General features: G+C 37.0%; 1 protein-coding gene across 12 annotated transcripts in view; it reads right to left on the reverse strand.

Moving 5' to 3' along the window:
* Positions 1 to 16093, reverse strand: part of YAP1 (Yes1 associated transcriptional regulator) — a 115055-nt gene that overhangs the window by 41243 nt on the left and 57719 nt on the right. For 4 of the 12 annotated variants that reach the window (XM_059069896.2, XM_059069903.2, XM_059069898.2 and 1 more), the window contains exon 4: positions 3289 to 3408. The exons of 4 other annotated variants lie outside the window; for them this stretch is intronic. In XM_059069896.2, coding sequence (XP_058925879.1) covers positions 3289 to 3408 — 120 coding nt within the window. The remainder of the gene's footprint in view (positions 1 to 3288; positions 3409 to 16093) is intronic. 4 more of the 12 variants (XM_059069904.2, XM_059069900.2, XM_059069902.2 and 1 more) reach the window with 1 other exon arrangement.

Consider the following 16093-nt stretch of genomic DNA (forward strand, 5'->3'; position numbering starts at 1 on the left):
CCAAATCTCTAGTTCCAGTTATTTTATTTACACCAAACGTGTTTTTAATCCCAGTGGTCCCATCAGCACTTATTTCCAGAAACACAGATTCTAACACTACTTATTATGTCCTTTTATATAAACAGGGACAACAACATTACATAAAAGATCAGTTCATTGACCATTAGTATTCTGGAATAGATTTTTCATTCTGAAAAACAGGAATTATAATTTTTGTGTGTGTTTTCATTAGGGCTTTTACTGGAAAATATTCAAATGGCTATTATTATGTAAAACAGTAAATAATTTTACAACATACAAGAAAATATTTAAACCTGAGACTCTTCATGTTTGCAAGTATAAAATATCTAGGAAAAAGAGTGTTAATAAGTAATAATTTAATGACCTGCATAATACTCAAGCATCAACTTTCTTTAATACAGTGTAAAAACATTCCTAATATGATTCCTTAAAGACAAACAAAAGCCCTCCTTTTTTCGAAGTCAGTAAATATCAGCTAATTCTTATTGGCACTGGATATCACTTCATGATTTGTTACAAATTACTAATCAATGCTGTAAAATAATATAAATGTCAACCATATATAGTTTTTAGGGAGGGGCAAGATAAGGGTATGGGATTAAGAGATACAAACTACTATGTATAAAACAAATAAACAAGAATACATTGTACAGCACAGGGAAATAGTCATTATCATATAATAACTTTAAATGGAGTATAATAAACTTTAAAAATATTGAATCACTGCTATACACCTGAAACTAATATTGTAAGTCAACGTAAAATAAAAACTTCAATAAAAATTTTTTAAAGATAGTTTTTAAATGTTAAAGAATGAAAAATCAGATAAAAAGAAACAATGAATAACTAATTACTTAATTTCCTGAATTTATATTACATGTATAATTTATTAACTTCATGTGGGATGTGAATTATTCTAAATATAATTATTCTAAAGCATCTGATAAAGAAAAGAAATATTAAAGAGGCTGGTGTTTGAAGGAGGTGAGTGATAAAGTCAAGCTTATCAGATGTAAGGTGTATCTTCTACTCTAAAATGTCAAAAGACAGGTCAACTTGACTTAAGGTAAAAAATGGTAAATACTTTCATATAGATTTGGGGAATATAGGAAAACAAATTTCACAACCATGAAAGCAATAACCTATCATTTGTTGGTGTCTGCCATGGTTCAAAGGGTCAGAAAGGGGATAGTCTATATTTTTTTGGCAGATAAAATGCAATCCACCATAGAACTTCAGATTTCAAGGAAAACTCCTTCAAATTCAGCAGCTAACAGCTTGTCTCTATTTGCTGTCACTCTGGATCAGAGAAACCCACACTTTTTTTTTTTCCCTTTCCTGCTCCCCTTCAGTTACACTTGAGCTCTCTGACTGAAAAGATCTGGAACAGATTAAAAGTCGGGCCACAAAATAAAAAGCTTTGGCATGTTGTCAAGCCTGTCTGGAATACACATACACAGTGGGCCCAAAAAGGGAAACTAAACGCAGTAAGAGTATTTTATGAAAACTTTTCTTGGCATAGCTAACTGTACGCTGTGTGTACATATGTGTTGAAGGTGGGAGGGAGATTATCATTATTTTTTTTTGGTACTTTCTCCCATTTAAAACAAAAGACCCAGCTGTGTGTGTAATTAATGAATCTACTTAAGCTCACAGCCAAGTTGTTTTATTTCACTTTTTATTAACTGAAAATACTTATTAAAAAAAAAAAGCTTTGTTCCAATTGCTGATTTCTACAGTTAGCTAAGAGTTAATCATTTTTCATAATCTCGTGTAGAGGGAAAAAAATCCCACAGTACCATTTTTTAAAATTTCCAAAACATGGACAAGCAGAATTCATTTCATTAAAGATGATTTAAGGAAACATGTCTGTTATCATTCTAGTCCATACAAATGGCAACATTTATTAAATTCTCTACCTTAGTTGGTTTCCTGTTTCAACCACAAGGGCTTATTCAAGCATTAAATAGAATCTGAAGTTGCAAATTATTAACATGCCACATTACTTTTTTAACACTCAAATAGGTCTTGAAACTCAAAAGGCTAGCATTTAAGCCAAACCGGATATCTGTCAAAACGACAGTCTCTGCCCTGATCCCACCTTTGACTTTATTTGAATAGGGGATTCAATCAGTTCATAAAGTTGACCAATCAGTGAGCCTGGAGCAAACCCAAATGTTGGGGTTTTAAAAAGGTATACATACAGATATAGGAGAACTGCTCAGAACGTTCCTGACGGGAAGTTATTTTACCCAACTAGCTCTGGGTAGAGTTTTTCTTTCTCTTTTTCCCCCAGGACTGTGTTTTGATGGCATTCACAGAGTTAATTCCTCTTTCCCATAAGGGCCCCACAGTTGTTGTTAGGTCAACCCCTGTAAAGCTTCAAAGGTTCCGAGTTCCCTCAGTCTGACCTACTCAGTGATCTGCACATTGTTTTCATTTAGCTGCATCCAGTCCAAGACGAAAGCTTTAAAACCACAATGATCTGCTCCTTTTTAAATACATTTTTCCATGGCTTTGGAAAAATGTCTCAGAAACCCAACTGAAGAAACTGAAAACAGTGAAAAAATATGGTAAAAAGGCCCTAAAGAGCTTGTATACCATTATCAAAATATGCACATTTGGGAGGGGAGTATTTCTTTGTGCAAATGGTGATTTTTGTCATTTGATTTGGAGGGAAATACGGCTTTTTTGGGATTTGTTTCCTAAATGAAAAACAAAGAAAAAAACCCCTTTACTTAAAAAAGGGAGGGGCAGAAGCGAAGAGAAAGGAAAAAAAGGCTTTCATAGGTCTACCTCTAGGGTGACAGGGGTACCCACCCCCACTTAGGATAGAAAACATTATAATACCCAGGCACAGGATGGTACTCATTGCTCTCTTAAGCATAAGCAGACACCACGTTACTGACAAAAGTTGATATCCCAGGTTTTAGATGAAGCGACAGACTGATTATTTCTGTAGCTAGAAAGATCATTTTAAACACGATCACTGTGTTTCCCCAAAATGTGAAAGGAACAGTGAGTCTGGTTAGTAAACCACCACAACATTCCTCCAACCCCTTCCCAAGAAGTCCAAGCTAAAAAGCTGATTTAGACCTGAATTTCTCAAGTTTAAAGTGAAAGGTATAAAAACAGTACTTGGGTAAGTTGGATGGGCAGTCATTTTTTAAAATTATAAAGCAGAGCAATTTAATTTAAATGTACCTTCCCAAATTCACACACCAAAAAACAGTAATCAAAAATATCTAAAAAGATTTTGAGATGAACCTTTACCAAAACGAGGGTCAAGCCTGGGGTCTAGCCAAGAGGTGGTCTTGTTCTTATGGTTTATATAGTATATTTCTCCATCCTGAGTCATGGCTTGTTCCCATCCATCAGGAAGAGGACCTATAAATACAGAAAAAAAAAAAAAAAATCACGGTTGGTTTTTAACTTGGTGCATCTAAAAAAAAAAAAAAAAAAAAAAAAGTGGGAGGGGTGCTAATTTAAAAAGAAAACACATCCTGACATAAAACAACTCATTAATGCAGAATTAACAATGTGTTCAGAGAAGAAAGGTAAACCCATATACTTGATTCTTCTCCACTAAAAGGAAATTACCGAATAATAAAATCTACACCTCCAAAGACACAGATGTAAAAAAGGTCAGATTTTTGGAAAATGCTCTGTAAGTCATGACCCAAATAACTGTTATTAGTGTTAGTATATGACATGGAGTGCTGCAGCTCAGGGACCATCCCCCAATCCAGTCAGTTTTGGGACAGTACCTTCCTAGAGACCCCCAAAAGTTTCTTTAATAAGGAATATATGCAAGTGTTCTCAGAGTACCTACAGTATCATAAACATTCTGCTTAATATAAAGCACAGTTTAGCTAAGCCTGCCAAGTACCATTTATTTCCATTATTTATGTGACTGACTCACACCAAGAAAACTATAATAGAGAAAACATGGTTCAAAAAAGCTTATTCTTAAGCAGCCTGGAAGTTGCTAGGAGGTGGGGATTGTGGCTAGAAGTTTAAGTTTGTCAGAGACTTGGGAAGGGGGCAGAGTAAACACCAAAACTGCTAGAAGACAAATTTCTCAGGAAGAAAAAGAGAAAAGGTAAAAATTTCAAAGCTACAGAGTGAAGAAGTAATACCTGGGAGATAGGGCTAAAGAATATAGAAAGTATAAGAAGATTATTCTATCTTTATGAGGGTAGGGAGGCTAGACAGTTGCTTTTAAGAGGTAATAGCAATGAAAAGAGAGGCCCAGTATAAACCACTAAATTCAAGCATATTTCCTCCTTGTCTCTCCCACTCCCCCACTTCCACTTCCTACTCCCACTAGGAATCAGGAAAGGCAAAGGTAAACTGGGAGAGTCTGAGTAAATGCCTAAAATTTTTCATCTGTGGACCAATACGAATTGACTGCTAACTGTGTGCCAGTCACTGTGCTAAGTATGTTAGGTACATTAACTCGTTTAATCCTTACAATGACCAAGGACATAAGTAGTAGTACTATCTCCATTCTAATGGGGAAACTGAGGCACAGAGTGGTTTAGTCGGTACATCACAAAGCTAGTGTCAGAGATGATAAACTTAGCAGCCTAATTCCTGAGCCATTTTTCTCATAACAACACTTCTTTTTATTCACCTCCCACATCCAAGATCAGAGACTAAGTATGTTTCCTGTGCAAAAATGGGACAAGTTCCTTCTTTCTATACTGGCAGTCCAACACAGCCTTAAGAGTATTGCTGAAAGAGTAACTTTGGTTAAACAGACCGCTCACACAGGGCCATGGGACCCAAGGCCCTAATTCTAGGCCAGTTTCATTTGTATTAGGAACGGACCAATTTGCTACTATAAGTATTATCAAAGATCTACTTTGATGGGGTCAAAATCCTGTTAGGGAATGCAGGCATGTGGAACTGGAGTGTTCTGTACTCCTAGACAGGCCACAGGGGGAAGACCCTTCTCCAGTCCTGAATATTGAATTCTGCACACAATGCTAACCATGTCCAGAGTTGAACTTTGCTGCAGAAATCCTGTGTTTACTAAAAAGTGAATGGGAAGCAGACTTGTTTAACACATGTAAATCAAACAAACCACTTTTCTCAGCAGCCTTCAGTGCCACTTTGGGTTCTATTTCCGCACTAGGAAGACAGAACCTCCAGAACTGAATATTAAGGGTTTGTTACTGACTTTAATTGCGAAGATGGCTCAATTATAAAATGCTTCTGAAAAACAAGTCATTAAAATTCTAACTTCCTAAGATATCATGATGATGAACAAGTCAACAGAAGTCACTGGATGCCTTTGGAAGCATCAACCCAATGGCCCTAACAGACCTCATTATAGCCTCCAAACCTGCCTCCTGAGTAAATGGATTCCCTACTTTTTTTTTTTTTTTTTAAACAATATCACTCTACCTTTGTTGTCTGCGTTAGAACCAAGAACAGTATCTTGGATACAAATCCACTTTCCCTTTCTGCTCCACCCACTCCATACTTACACTCTGACTGATCTGTTGCAGTGTCTCTAAGAATTCAACCATCAATAATTTTCAGTTCTTTTTCTTAACCACTACAGACCTTTGTTCCTTGGTGTCGGACTTCTTGTTTCCTCTCCTCATTCCAGTGTCTCCTAGCAAACAGCCACCAGGGTTTTCTTCTTAAAATACTACCCAATCAACATTTATATGTTACTCACTGACTTTAAAAACGTTTCCCTTGCTCTCTACCATCAAAAGGAAAATGCCAGCTGGACTCATTTCTTAATAAGTCTTCTTCACACACCCAACCCTCACTCTACTCCCCAAGTTTCCACAAAATCATGACATCTCCTTGTATGCACTATTCGTGTTATCACAGGCAGCCTTCTGCCCCATCTCTTATAAACTCTTATTCACCTTAAAAGAGAAAGCTCAGATGTCACCTCCTTGATTCAGCCTTCCCTGATTACCCCACATAAAATCATTAACTTCCTCTTCTACTCTGTATTAACATTTTAACAGATAGAGCTGTATTTACTTGCTTACATGTCTGCCTTCCTGACAATGACCAGGCCACTTATCTTTTAACTCGTGTCCAGTATCTGAGTAATTGCTCGCTAGCTATTTAATGGAAGAATGAATATCCTGCCTTCTAATACTTTGAACTTTCTATAAACAAGCTTAAAATCATATAGTACATATATGGGGCTGGCCAAAAAGTTCATTTGGGTTTTCCCGTAAAATGTATACAGAAGATAAATATCACAAATATATCAAAACCTTCAAATTGTCTATGCATTCACACACTGACATGAGCCACAAACATTCCTTCACAGGGACTGTACTCATTAGCCTACCACAGAACCAGATTTTGTCATAAACTACAAAACTTTTAATACAAAATCATATTTATATATTTATAATTCATATACATGCCCTATCTGTGATTTTTAAAAATAAAAGCTTCACACTGTATAGACACTCTTAACTCATAGCTGTAGGCAACACTTTTGGATGGAATTCCTCCCCCAGTAAAATCAACGGCATATTTTATGTACATGAAGGCTAAACTGCATAAAGACAGTTCAGTTTCCCAGATATGCATCTCCTTTAAGGGCAGGTTTATAAATTTAAAAAGGTGGGCTTCCCTGGTGTCTCAGTGGTTAAGAATCTGCCTGCCAATGCATGGGACGGGGGTTCGAGCCCTGGTCTGGGAAGATCCCACATGCCGTGGAGCAATTAAGCCCATGGGACACAACTGCTGAGCCTGCACTCTAGAACCTGCGAGCCAAAACTATTGAGCCCACGTGCCACAACTACTGAAGCCCGTGTGCCTAGAGCCTGTGCTCCACAACAAAAGAAGCCACCGCAATGAGAAGCCCATGCACCACAACAAAGAGTAGCCCCACTCACCACAACTAGAGAAAGCCCACGCGCAGCAGCAAAGACACAACGCAGCCAAAAATTAAAAATAAAAAGGCAAGGGCTTCCCTGGTGGCGCAGTGGTTGAGAGTCCGCCTGCCGATGCGGGCGACACGGGTTCGTGCCCCGGTCCGGGAGGATCCCACGTGCCGCGGAGCGGCTGGGCCCGTGAGCCATGGCCGCTGAGCCTGCGCGTCCGGAGCCTGTGCTCCGCAACGGGAGAGGCCACAACAGTGAGAGGCCCGCGTACAGAGGAAAAAATAAAAAAATTTTTAAAAATAAAAAAATAAAATAAAAAGGCAAGACAAATGTACACCTCAGAATCACTTTCTTAGCTACAAGAGTTGTCATGTAATTTCTGTGAAGTTTCTGATACATGTATTTATGTAATACTGGTATTGAAGGCAGTAAAGCAATATATACTTTTAATGTCGTGGCCTAATAAAGGCTTCATTGTCATTCCAATCTGATTCTTGACATAGTGATTCATAACTTCTCTAAAAATTAAAATTTCAATGGGACACTGTGTTAAAGAGACTCTAAATAGATTTTTAAAAATATTTTCCTGAAATATCCTTTACATAAGACAAAATTTCACTAACATTAGATTAAGTAAAAATGGAAAAAAAATAATTAAATATGGCACAAGGTGTTATGGAAAAACCCAAAACAACTTTTTTTCAATTAATAAGCTTATAAACAGAATATGTGAATTATGTTATTAATCCGGTGTTTTTTGCACCTTAAACCTTTTATTCATACTTTTACAGTTCATTTGAAATTTTAAAAAAATGTTTAAGATTTGTAGAAATGCATAATGGAAAAGTGAAAGTTTCTTGTAATCTATTCCCTGGGGGAAAAACTGAACAACTTTAGTTTTGTGATATGTTCTGGATTTTTTTCTTGTGCACATTTTGTAACACACATGCATAACCACTGATGTCATGCTCTACCTGAACCATACTTGCTGTATTCACTTAATATATATTATAGACATCTTTTCTTAACACAACACATAAGTCTCTCTCATTCTTTTTAATGGCTTCACAGATCTTACTGCACAGATATATTAGAATTCATTTATCCGTTTTCCCAGCGTTACATATCAGAGTTGTTTCTAATTTTTTTTTGCTGTTATAAATAATAGTGCAATGCATAACCCCTGGGGGGCAGCAATGGCAGCAGCACCTCTACCACTAACTAGCTCCATTACTACCATCACACACCATGTTCTTATCCATATCATACAGATGAAACACAGTTACATTCAGACAGATCACTTGCCCAAGGTAAACAATAAAGTAAACTTCCCTAAGGTAAAGATTTAAACCCAGGCCGTCTGACTTCAGAGCTTCTGCTTTTAAACCACACAACACTCTGCTTCCCAAAGATATAAATACATTCCCCAAAACTTATGCAGGTGTTTCCATACATTAAATTTGCAAACAATCAAAAACAAAGCTCTAACTAATTTTAGACATGAGGATAAAAAGGAGAGACAAGCCCGGTACACAAATAAAGAGTGTAGTGATTTCTGCCTATTTTCTCATCATATTTCTAATTAAAGAATTAAATAATGTACATATGAAATAGAATAATTACTATATAATTAATTTTATAAGCACTCAAATTGATACCAGATATACATATTAAACACAAAAGAATGCTTTTATATTCACTTATGTTGTTCATTTAACATTGGATAAAAATTCAACGTTGTGTGTAAAGAGATGGTCTAAAATAGGATGTCCTGTTTATAAAAAAAGAAAGCTACTACTGATAAAGGCAAAAGAGTAGAGGAGGAAAGATTACCTTTAAACAGCTTTGCAGCACAATTGAATTCTTAGTACTAGAAAAAAGAAAACTGAAAACAAATCTTCAATCTTAAATGTGAACTAAATAAACAACAATCGATCTAGGCTTTATTCACCCACAAAAAGAATTTTCAGCTAAATGCTCTCTCTTTAGAAGAAATTTGGTGACCTGAGTTTCTCTGTCATGGTTAAACAAGCTAACTGCCGAATAACCATAAGAAGGTGAGAAAGCAAGAGTGATATATTTCCAGAATCATCAAGCTGCACAGGCTACTGAAAGTTTGATGCAAGCATCTGTTTGGGCTAGCGTTGGAATGGAGTAAGGTCAGTAAGTCTAAGGGGAAATCCAGGCTTCTCACAAAACTAGATTTATAATAAGAGGAGACTACAGGGACAGATCAAAATAAATGTAGAATACCTTTGAGTTCAATTTACATCTTGATTTTAGTGTCATAAATATTCTAACTTCTCCAAGAAGGAGTATATAAAATGAAGCAAACAGAAGTAGCAATATTTTATTCACTTAAGATAAATATAAGCTGAGCCCCATCCCTAGAATTTCTGACTCAGTAGGTTTGGGGTTGGGCCTGAAAATTCCCAGATGATGCTGATGCTGCTGGTCCAAGGAACATACTTTTTACGAACACTGACCTAAAAATAGCTACTTAGAATTCTTTGGCTGGTATAGAACTGTTTCTTGAATTTATGTAACTTGTATAAAAGTATAATTATTCACTGTTAGGCATCATGGGCAGTTCAGAGGCCAAACTATCAAGCACTACATGTCTGAGAATGGCACATAGCCACATCTGCTAGAATAAGATGAGGCAAATGGCTCAACATCTATCAGGATAAATAAAGTCATAAAAAGGGCGATGCTTCTTTTTTTAAAACACTGTAATGGCTCAAGCAATTATCATGGAGAAGTAGACCAAAATACATTATCTTGTTTGTCCTCTAATGACCAGATGGAAATGAAGAGTAGGACTCTGGAGGCAAGTAAACTGATGTGATCCATGGGAACTACTACTCGTAACTTAGCTTTAAACCATTTTTAGCTGAGAACTCTTCACTTTCTCAATTCAAATGAAGAGTCCTCTCTCTGTGCTGGCAAAATATTTTCTTTATTACCTAATGCCATAAAACTTATCACACAGTATTATTTGTTTATATGCATTTTCTTCCAGGCTAGACTGTGAAATACCTAACACAGGAGTGTATAATTTTGCATTTTTCTATTTTACTGTCGAGTAGAATGCCTACTACTCAGAAAGGGCAGGAATTTACATGTTGGCTGACATTAATATAATCAAAACAAAATTCAATTAAAATTCTTTATTTATGCTTGTAAGAGAAAGATATCCTGTTTCATCCTCTCCATGTATGTTCAATTTCTCCATTATTTGGTATCACTTAAATTGAAGGCACAGGGATATAGCAAATTCTTTTATTCAGTTAAGTATTTATTGAGCCCCTACTATATTCAGGTACAAATCTAGACCCCTGGACATAGAGAGATAAGCATAACAGTTCCTGTTTCATAGAATTTATGTTCTAGCCAGGAAGACAGACAGATATGTATTATTGTCTAACAATAAGTGCAGTGAAAAAAAAAACCAAAAAACAAAATGAGTGCCAAAAAAACAACAAAAATCAAACCAGCATGAGAGCAAAAACAAAACAAAAACAAACAAAACAACAAAAACAAAAACCTGGAAATGGTCTTTTAAAAATGTGGGCTAAGAAGGGCCAAACTGAGAAAGTGACCTTAAAGCTGAGACTTGAACACAATGCAAGCCAGCATGTGGTGATCTGGGGCATGAGCATTCCAGTCAGGGGAAACAGCGAGGCCCTATGAAGGGGGTAGAATAAGCAAGGAATGAGGTATGGTGATTCACTTTGTTTTTATGATCCAGACTTGATCAGAAAACCTCTCAGCATTTTAACCAGTAAATAGTTGGATGGGTTATACCTAAAGGGGACCACCAATACTAAAGGATAATAACAATTTCTCCAAACTCATGGACAACCTCTAAACATATGAGAGTGGGCAATAAACATTTTCATCCCAGATTATGCTTACATACACTAGAGGTAGGCCCTTTGACATGGGGAAGATATGGGAGTTTTCCAAGGCTGGGCTATCATGCCTAATCACCACAAAGTCTTTTTGGAAAAAGGAGGTAAAAAATAAGCCCTGGATCAAGAAGGTAAAGAGAAAGAGGTCATCATTTTAATAAGATGTAAAGAGGGTGAGAAATTTGAATTAGGACAAGCAAGAGAGAGTGGTAGGCTATAATTAAAGTAATTCATAAATTAGAATTACCCTTGGGGGAAATAAATTTTTATGTAGGATTTACTACTACTGGTTGAATGGTAACTACTATAACAAATGCTAACTTCCTGCAATATTTTGAAAACAAATAAAATACTCTATGTCATAATACTGAAGGTGACTCAACATCAACTTCCTGCTCTTGCCTAAGGACCTTCTTGCATTAGTAATGACTAACAAACCATTTGCAATGTCTAATCAAGCCAGAAAGTCTTGATTATGCCACAAGTAAGATGAACAACCTCTCCCTCTCAGCTGCCCCAAAATTCAGGAATAAAGAAGTCACCCAGGACACTGAAAGTTTACTAAACACACCCCTATGAGTGGTTCAAAGTATAGGGCTATCAAGAAGTAGTTTCCTTAGAATGTAAGGGGAGTAGCTAGAGAAGTAGATGCAATACATCTTTCAAAGGAATCTAATTTTGACGAATTTGTTTTGAAATTCTGGTCTCTTACACTTATGATGAATCACAAACTGTATTATTATACGTAAGGCATTGTTCTAAGTTTTTTGCAAGCAAATTAACTCATTTAACAGTCCCATGGCATAGTTCCTATTATTATTCCCACTTTATAGATGAGGAATCTAAAGCACAGAAAAGTTGCCTCAAATCACTTAGCTCAGACTAGTAACTGGCAAAGCCTGGATTCAAACCCAGATAATACTAGCTCTCCAGAACTCATGCTCTTAAGTACTACACTGCAAATACGAAAAACATTAATGAAAAGTAGTGTTTTTTAAAATGTCTTTTCCTAGAACTGTCATGAAATCCCATTGCTTCAGTCATATTCATATAGATGGCTCCTACATCTTTAATGCTTCTCACAGAGTCAACACTAGTCTTTCTTCTCCACCAACTGGACACCAACACTTCACAAAACGTGTCCATATATATATATATATATATATATATATTTTTTTTTTTTTTTAAAGATGTTGGGGGTAGGAGTTTATTCATTTATTTATTTATTTTTGCTCTGTTGGGTCTTCGTTTCTGTGCAAGGGCTTTCTCTAGTTGTGGCAAGCGGGGGCCGCTCTTCATCACGGTGCGCGGGCCTCTCACTATCGCGGCCTCCCTTGTTGCGGAGCACAGGCTCCAGACGTGCAGGCTCAGTAGCTGTGGCTCACGGGCCTAGTTGTTCCATGGCATGTGGGATCTTCCCAGACCAAGGGCTCGAACCCATGTCCCCTGCATTAGCAGGCAGATTCTCAACCGCTGCGCCACCAGGGAAGCCCCCGTCCTCATATTTTGAGTTGACTTTACTTTTAAAATAATACAATTGCCCCTGTTCCTCAAATCAAACTTTACTGTAGACTTTCGTATTTCCATGACTAAACTTCAGCAGTAGCCTACCAAATGGTTTTAATCAACTGCAACATTAAACATTATATGCACCTTAAGAGCATCTTGCCTCACACCTTCTCTGGGGAAGTAGCTCTATGACTCAGGGCTCCCTAAAGCCCACAGGAAAAATTCTCAAATCTTAATTCGGTTATTCAAGGTCCTCTGTTGTCAGGCATTACATAGCACACTGCACAGGTTCTGAAAGCATCACCACTACCATTCATACCCCTCCTCAACCAGTCTTCTTTCAGTCCTTCAAACTCTTCTTCCTCTCCTCTCTCCAGGACCACCCTGCAGGCACCTTCCTCCCTGCCGTCCTTGCTTAGCTAATGCCTTACTTGTCCCTCCCCAATGTGAATGCCCCTTCCTCAAGAGGGCTTTGCTTACATATAACAGTAGTTTCCTCTACTATTGCACCAGGTGCTCTCTCTTTGGTAAGATGATCTTATCACATTAGTAATTTAGTAATACATTCAGTTAGTCGTCCTGCTGCATGGCCTGTCTTTCCAGTACTTAGCAGGGTCATGCACTTTTCACCTCCACATATATCCCCAATGCACACACTCCCCAGCCTGTCTCCTCCTAGCCTCCACTATTTTTACCCACTGAAATTCTACTCCATTTTCATGCTATATCTTTGCAAAGCTTTTCTCAATTCCTATCCCACCAGTAAGAGTCCTCCCCACCTGTGAACTGAAGTTGCACTTGTTTTTGATTTCTTGGATGCTCACTGAAGATTGTCTTGTGTTTGTTCTTTTACACTGAGTTTAATTCAGAATTTATCATTCTGCCCTAGAATACAGAAAAAGAGTTTCCCTTTTTTTGAGTGGGTATGTTCAATTTTGCAAGGTTGCTCAGGACAAGGATGGCATCATTCATCAGAAACTACCACCAGGTTAGACTGTGATTCTTTCATCTTGCAGACGTGTGGTTTTTAAAGTATTTGAGAACTAAAATATATGCACCCCTGACTCTTCTGCAGTTTTGTTTCCAAGGCAGTCTTTCATAAACATTAACATCTGAAATTCATATGCTTGACCTCATAAGTCCTAAACAATCCTTAATAAAATTCTGTCCACACTACTAAAATTTTTAGGTAGACTCAATGGAAAAGGTTGTCATGTAAAATAAACACTATAATATCACTGTCACTAATTTTTTTGTGGCTTCAATAAGCATAACACGGGACAAGCGTGTATAAATGCATTTGTTGAAGAAAAAGTTTTATAAAATCAAGGTTTGGTTAAAAAAAAAATGATTTCTTTTCTGGTTTCCAAAGTAACAGTTTTATTCTCAGGGTGAAAACTGATTTAAAGTGTGCAGCTCTAAGTTATGAGCTCAGGTTTTGTCATTTTTGTGTACTGGCCTAGAGGCTGGAAACTAAAAAGATTATAAATATACTGATGAAAATCTGCTTCAGGCAAATAAATGCAAGAGTGGTAGCCACGCCATTTTTCCCCCTCCTCAAGTTCAGGTGTTCTCCTATGTCATATGTTAGCTAGAAGATTCTTCTGCCCAACTACTAGAACATACTGATGAGTCCAAACCCCCTGTAGATCACAATGCAGTGTAGGATGAAACTCTGGCCCATACATCTGCAGGCTTAGATTGGAATTCTGGCAATGCTACTTATCTGTATTTTACTCATTAGCATATACTGTGTCCCCAAGCACTGTGCTCATGTCCCGTTTTAGCAGTTGCCTCACTGAACTCTACTCATTTGCCTACATCCTGACATTTCTCCCCATCAAGCTCTAAGTCTTGAAGGAATCACCTTGATTTTTTTTGTCTTTATATCCGTAGAGCTTAGCACTACCACCAATTACAAATGAAGTTTGTTGAGCTGAAATGATTCAGAACTTATCTGTGAAAAGAATGATTGATTGATCTTGGTCAAGTCAGTCTCTCCGATCCTTGGTTTGTGCTTTTATAGATGACAGACTTTTTTTATAAGTTGGTAACATTTTGCAGCATTTTTATATTAAATGAGCTCTTGTATGAAATGATGGAGTCATCCATTTGTATTAGGCACTTAGTAAAGGTTTTTTCCCAACTGAAAATAGAAATATTAATAAAAGAAGGAATAACAAAGTGAATCTTTAATAACATTTCTATGGTTTTAAGTTTACCATTCTAGAGTCTTCTATCTGTGTAGTCCATGAACCAGCATTATAGAACCTCCTGCCAATCTGTTAGAAATGCAGAATTTTATGCCCCACCCCTGACCTATGGAATCAGAATCTGCATTGAAAAAAAATCCCCAGGCAATGCCTTTACACATTACAAATTGAGAACCACTGATTTAGAATACGGAAAACTAACAATGCTTACTTTAAAACTCTTTGATAGAACTACCTACCACTAACCCAAATTTTACCAGTATAGCAAAAGTACCATTTGATGTGTTACTTGGTTAAAAAAACAAAAACCAATCATCTTTGATGCATTATAAATGAAATTAAATTAAACTCTAGAGACAGCACACTTTAAAGAAAACTGTGAAAGGTTTAGATTCAGACAGACCTGGTTTCAAATCCTGAATCCAGTATTTATAATTATTAGCCTTCTAACCTTGGGCAAGTTTCTAATCTGCTTGATGCTCACTTTCTTTATCTAGAAAATAGATAAAGATCTTCTCAATTAATTGTTGAAAGGATTAAAGGAGAAAGTGCTTGACAAAGGGAAGGGCTTATAGTAGGTACTTGTAAAAAAAAGTCATTCCCTACTCTTTCCTGGAAGTTTTGCCATTTTGTTCTAACAATATATTCCACTTATGAAAACTTCTGTATAATATTGAGATAGGTTTATGAGAAAATAAACCTGGACCTCAAAGAGGAAATGACTGAATAACAAAAATAGGGAACCCATAGAAGGTTTTCCCTTAGATAGGGGAAGAACCCTAGAGAGGATTCATTTTTAATGGGTTCCCAAATTTTTCAGGATAAAGCTCAAACTTCTTAGTTGATCACACAAAGGCCTTCTTTAGATGTCTTCAGTCTCATCTCCCCACCATTCCATCACTACTTATATGGTGCTGGGGGTGTCAGGCTCAGTAATCTCTCACATAATGCTACCTTTATCTTCCCTTTTCTTCCGTAAACTTAATTCCCACTCATCTACTAAAATTCAGGTTCTAAATTCAACCACTTCTCACCACTTCCCTTCCACCACCTTGGTTCACTGTTTCCCCTGAGTTATTGCAATTGCCCCCTAACTAATCTCCCCACATTTAAAAAACTTACTCAGATCGTATCACTCCTCTGTTCAAAACCTACAAGTCCCTATATAATAGGGCTTCCGTGCTACCTTTCAGTGACTCTGTTCCAGTTGCAATGGCCTTCTTACTGTTCCTCAAATGTGCCTCAGCAACTCTGAATTAGCTGTTGTGTTATGCATGGAACATTCCTCCCCTTTTCCCCAGATATCTTCATGGCTCTCAGTTCATTCAGATCTTTGCTCAAAAATCATAAATTATAGAGGCCTACACTGGAGAAACTATCTAAAATGATCATTTCCCTCCTCCATCCCCCAAGTCAGTCACTCTCTGGCCCTTAACTGGTTTACTTTTCTTTTCTCTTTCCATTTGTAACTATCTGACACATTGTGCACTTGCTTCTATTCTGTACTCTCATGATTTAAAATCGTGTCCTGCACATATTAAATATTCAATTTTTGTTGAGG

The sequence above is a fragment of the Kogia breviceps genome, chromosome 7 (genome assembly GCF_026419965.1).
Source record: "Kogia breviceps isolate mKogBre1 chromosome 7, mKogBre1 haplotype 1, whole genome shotgun sequence".
Taxonomy (NCBI): Eukaryota; Metazoa; Chordata; class Mammalia; order Artiodactyla; family Physeteridae; genus Kogia; species Kogia breviceps.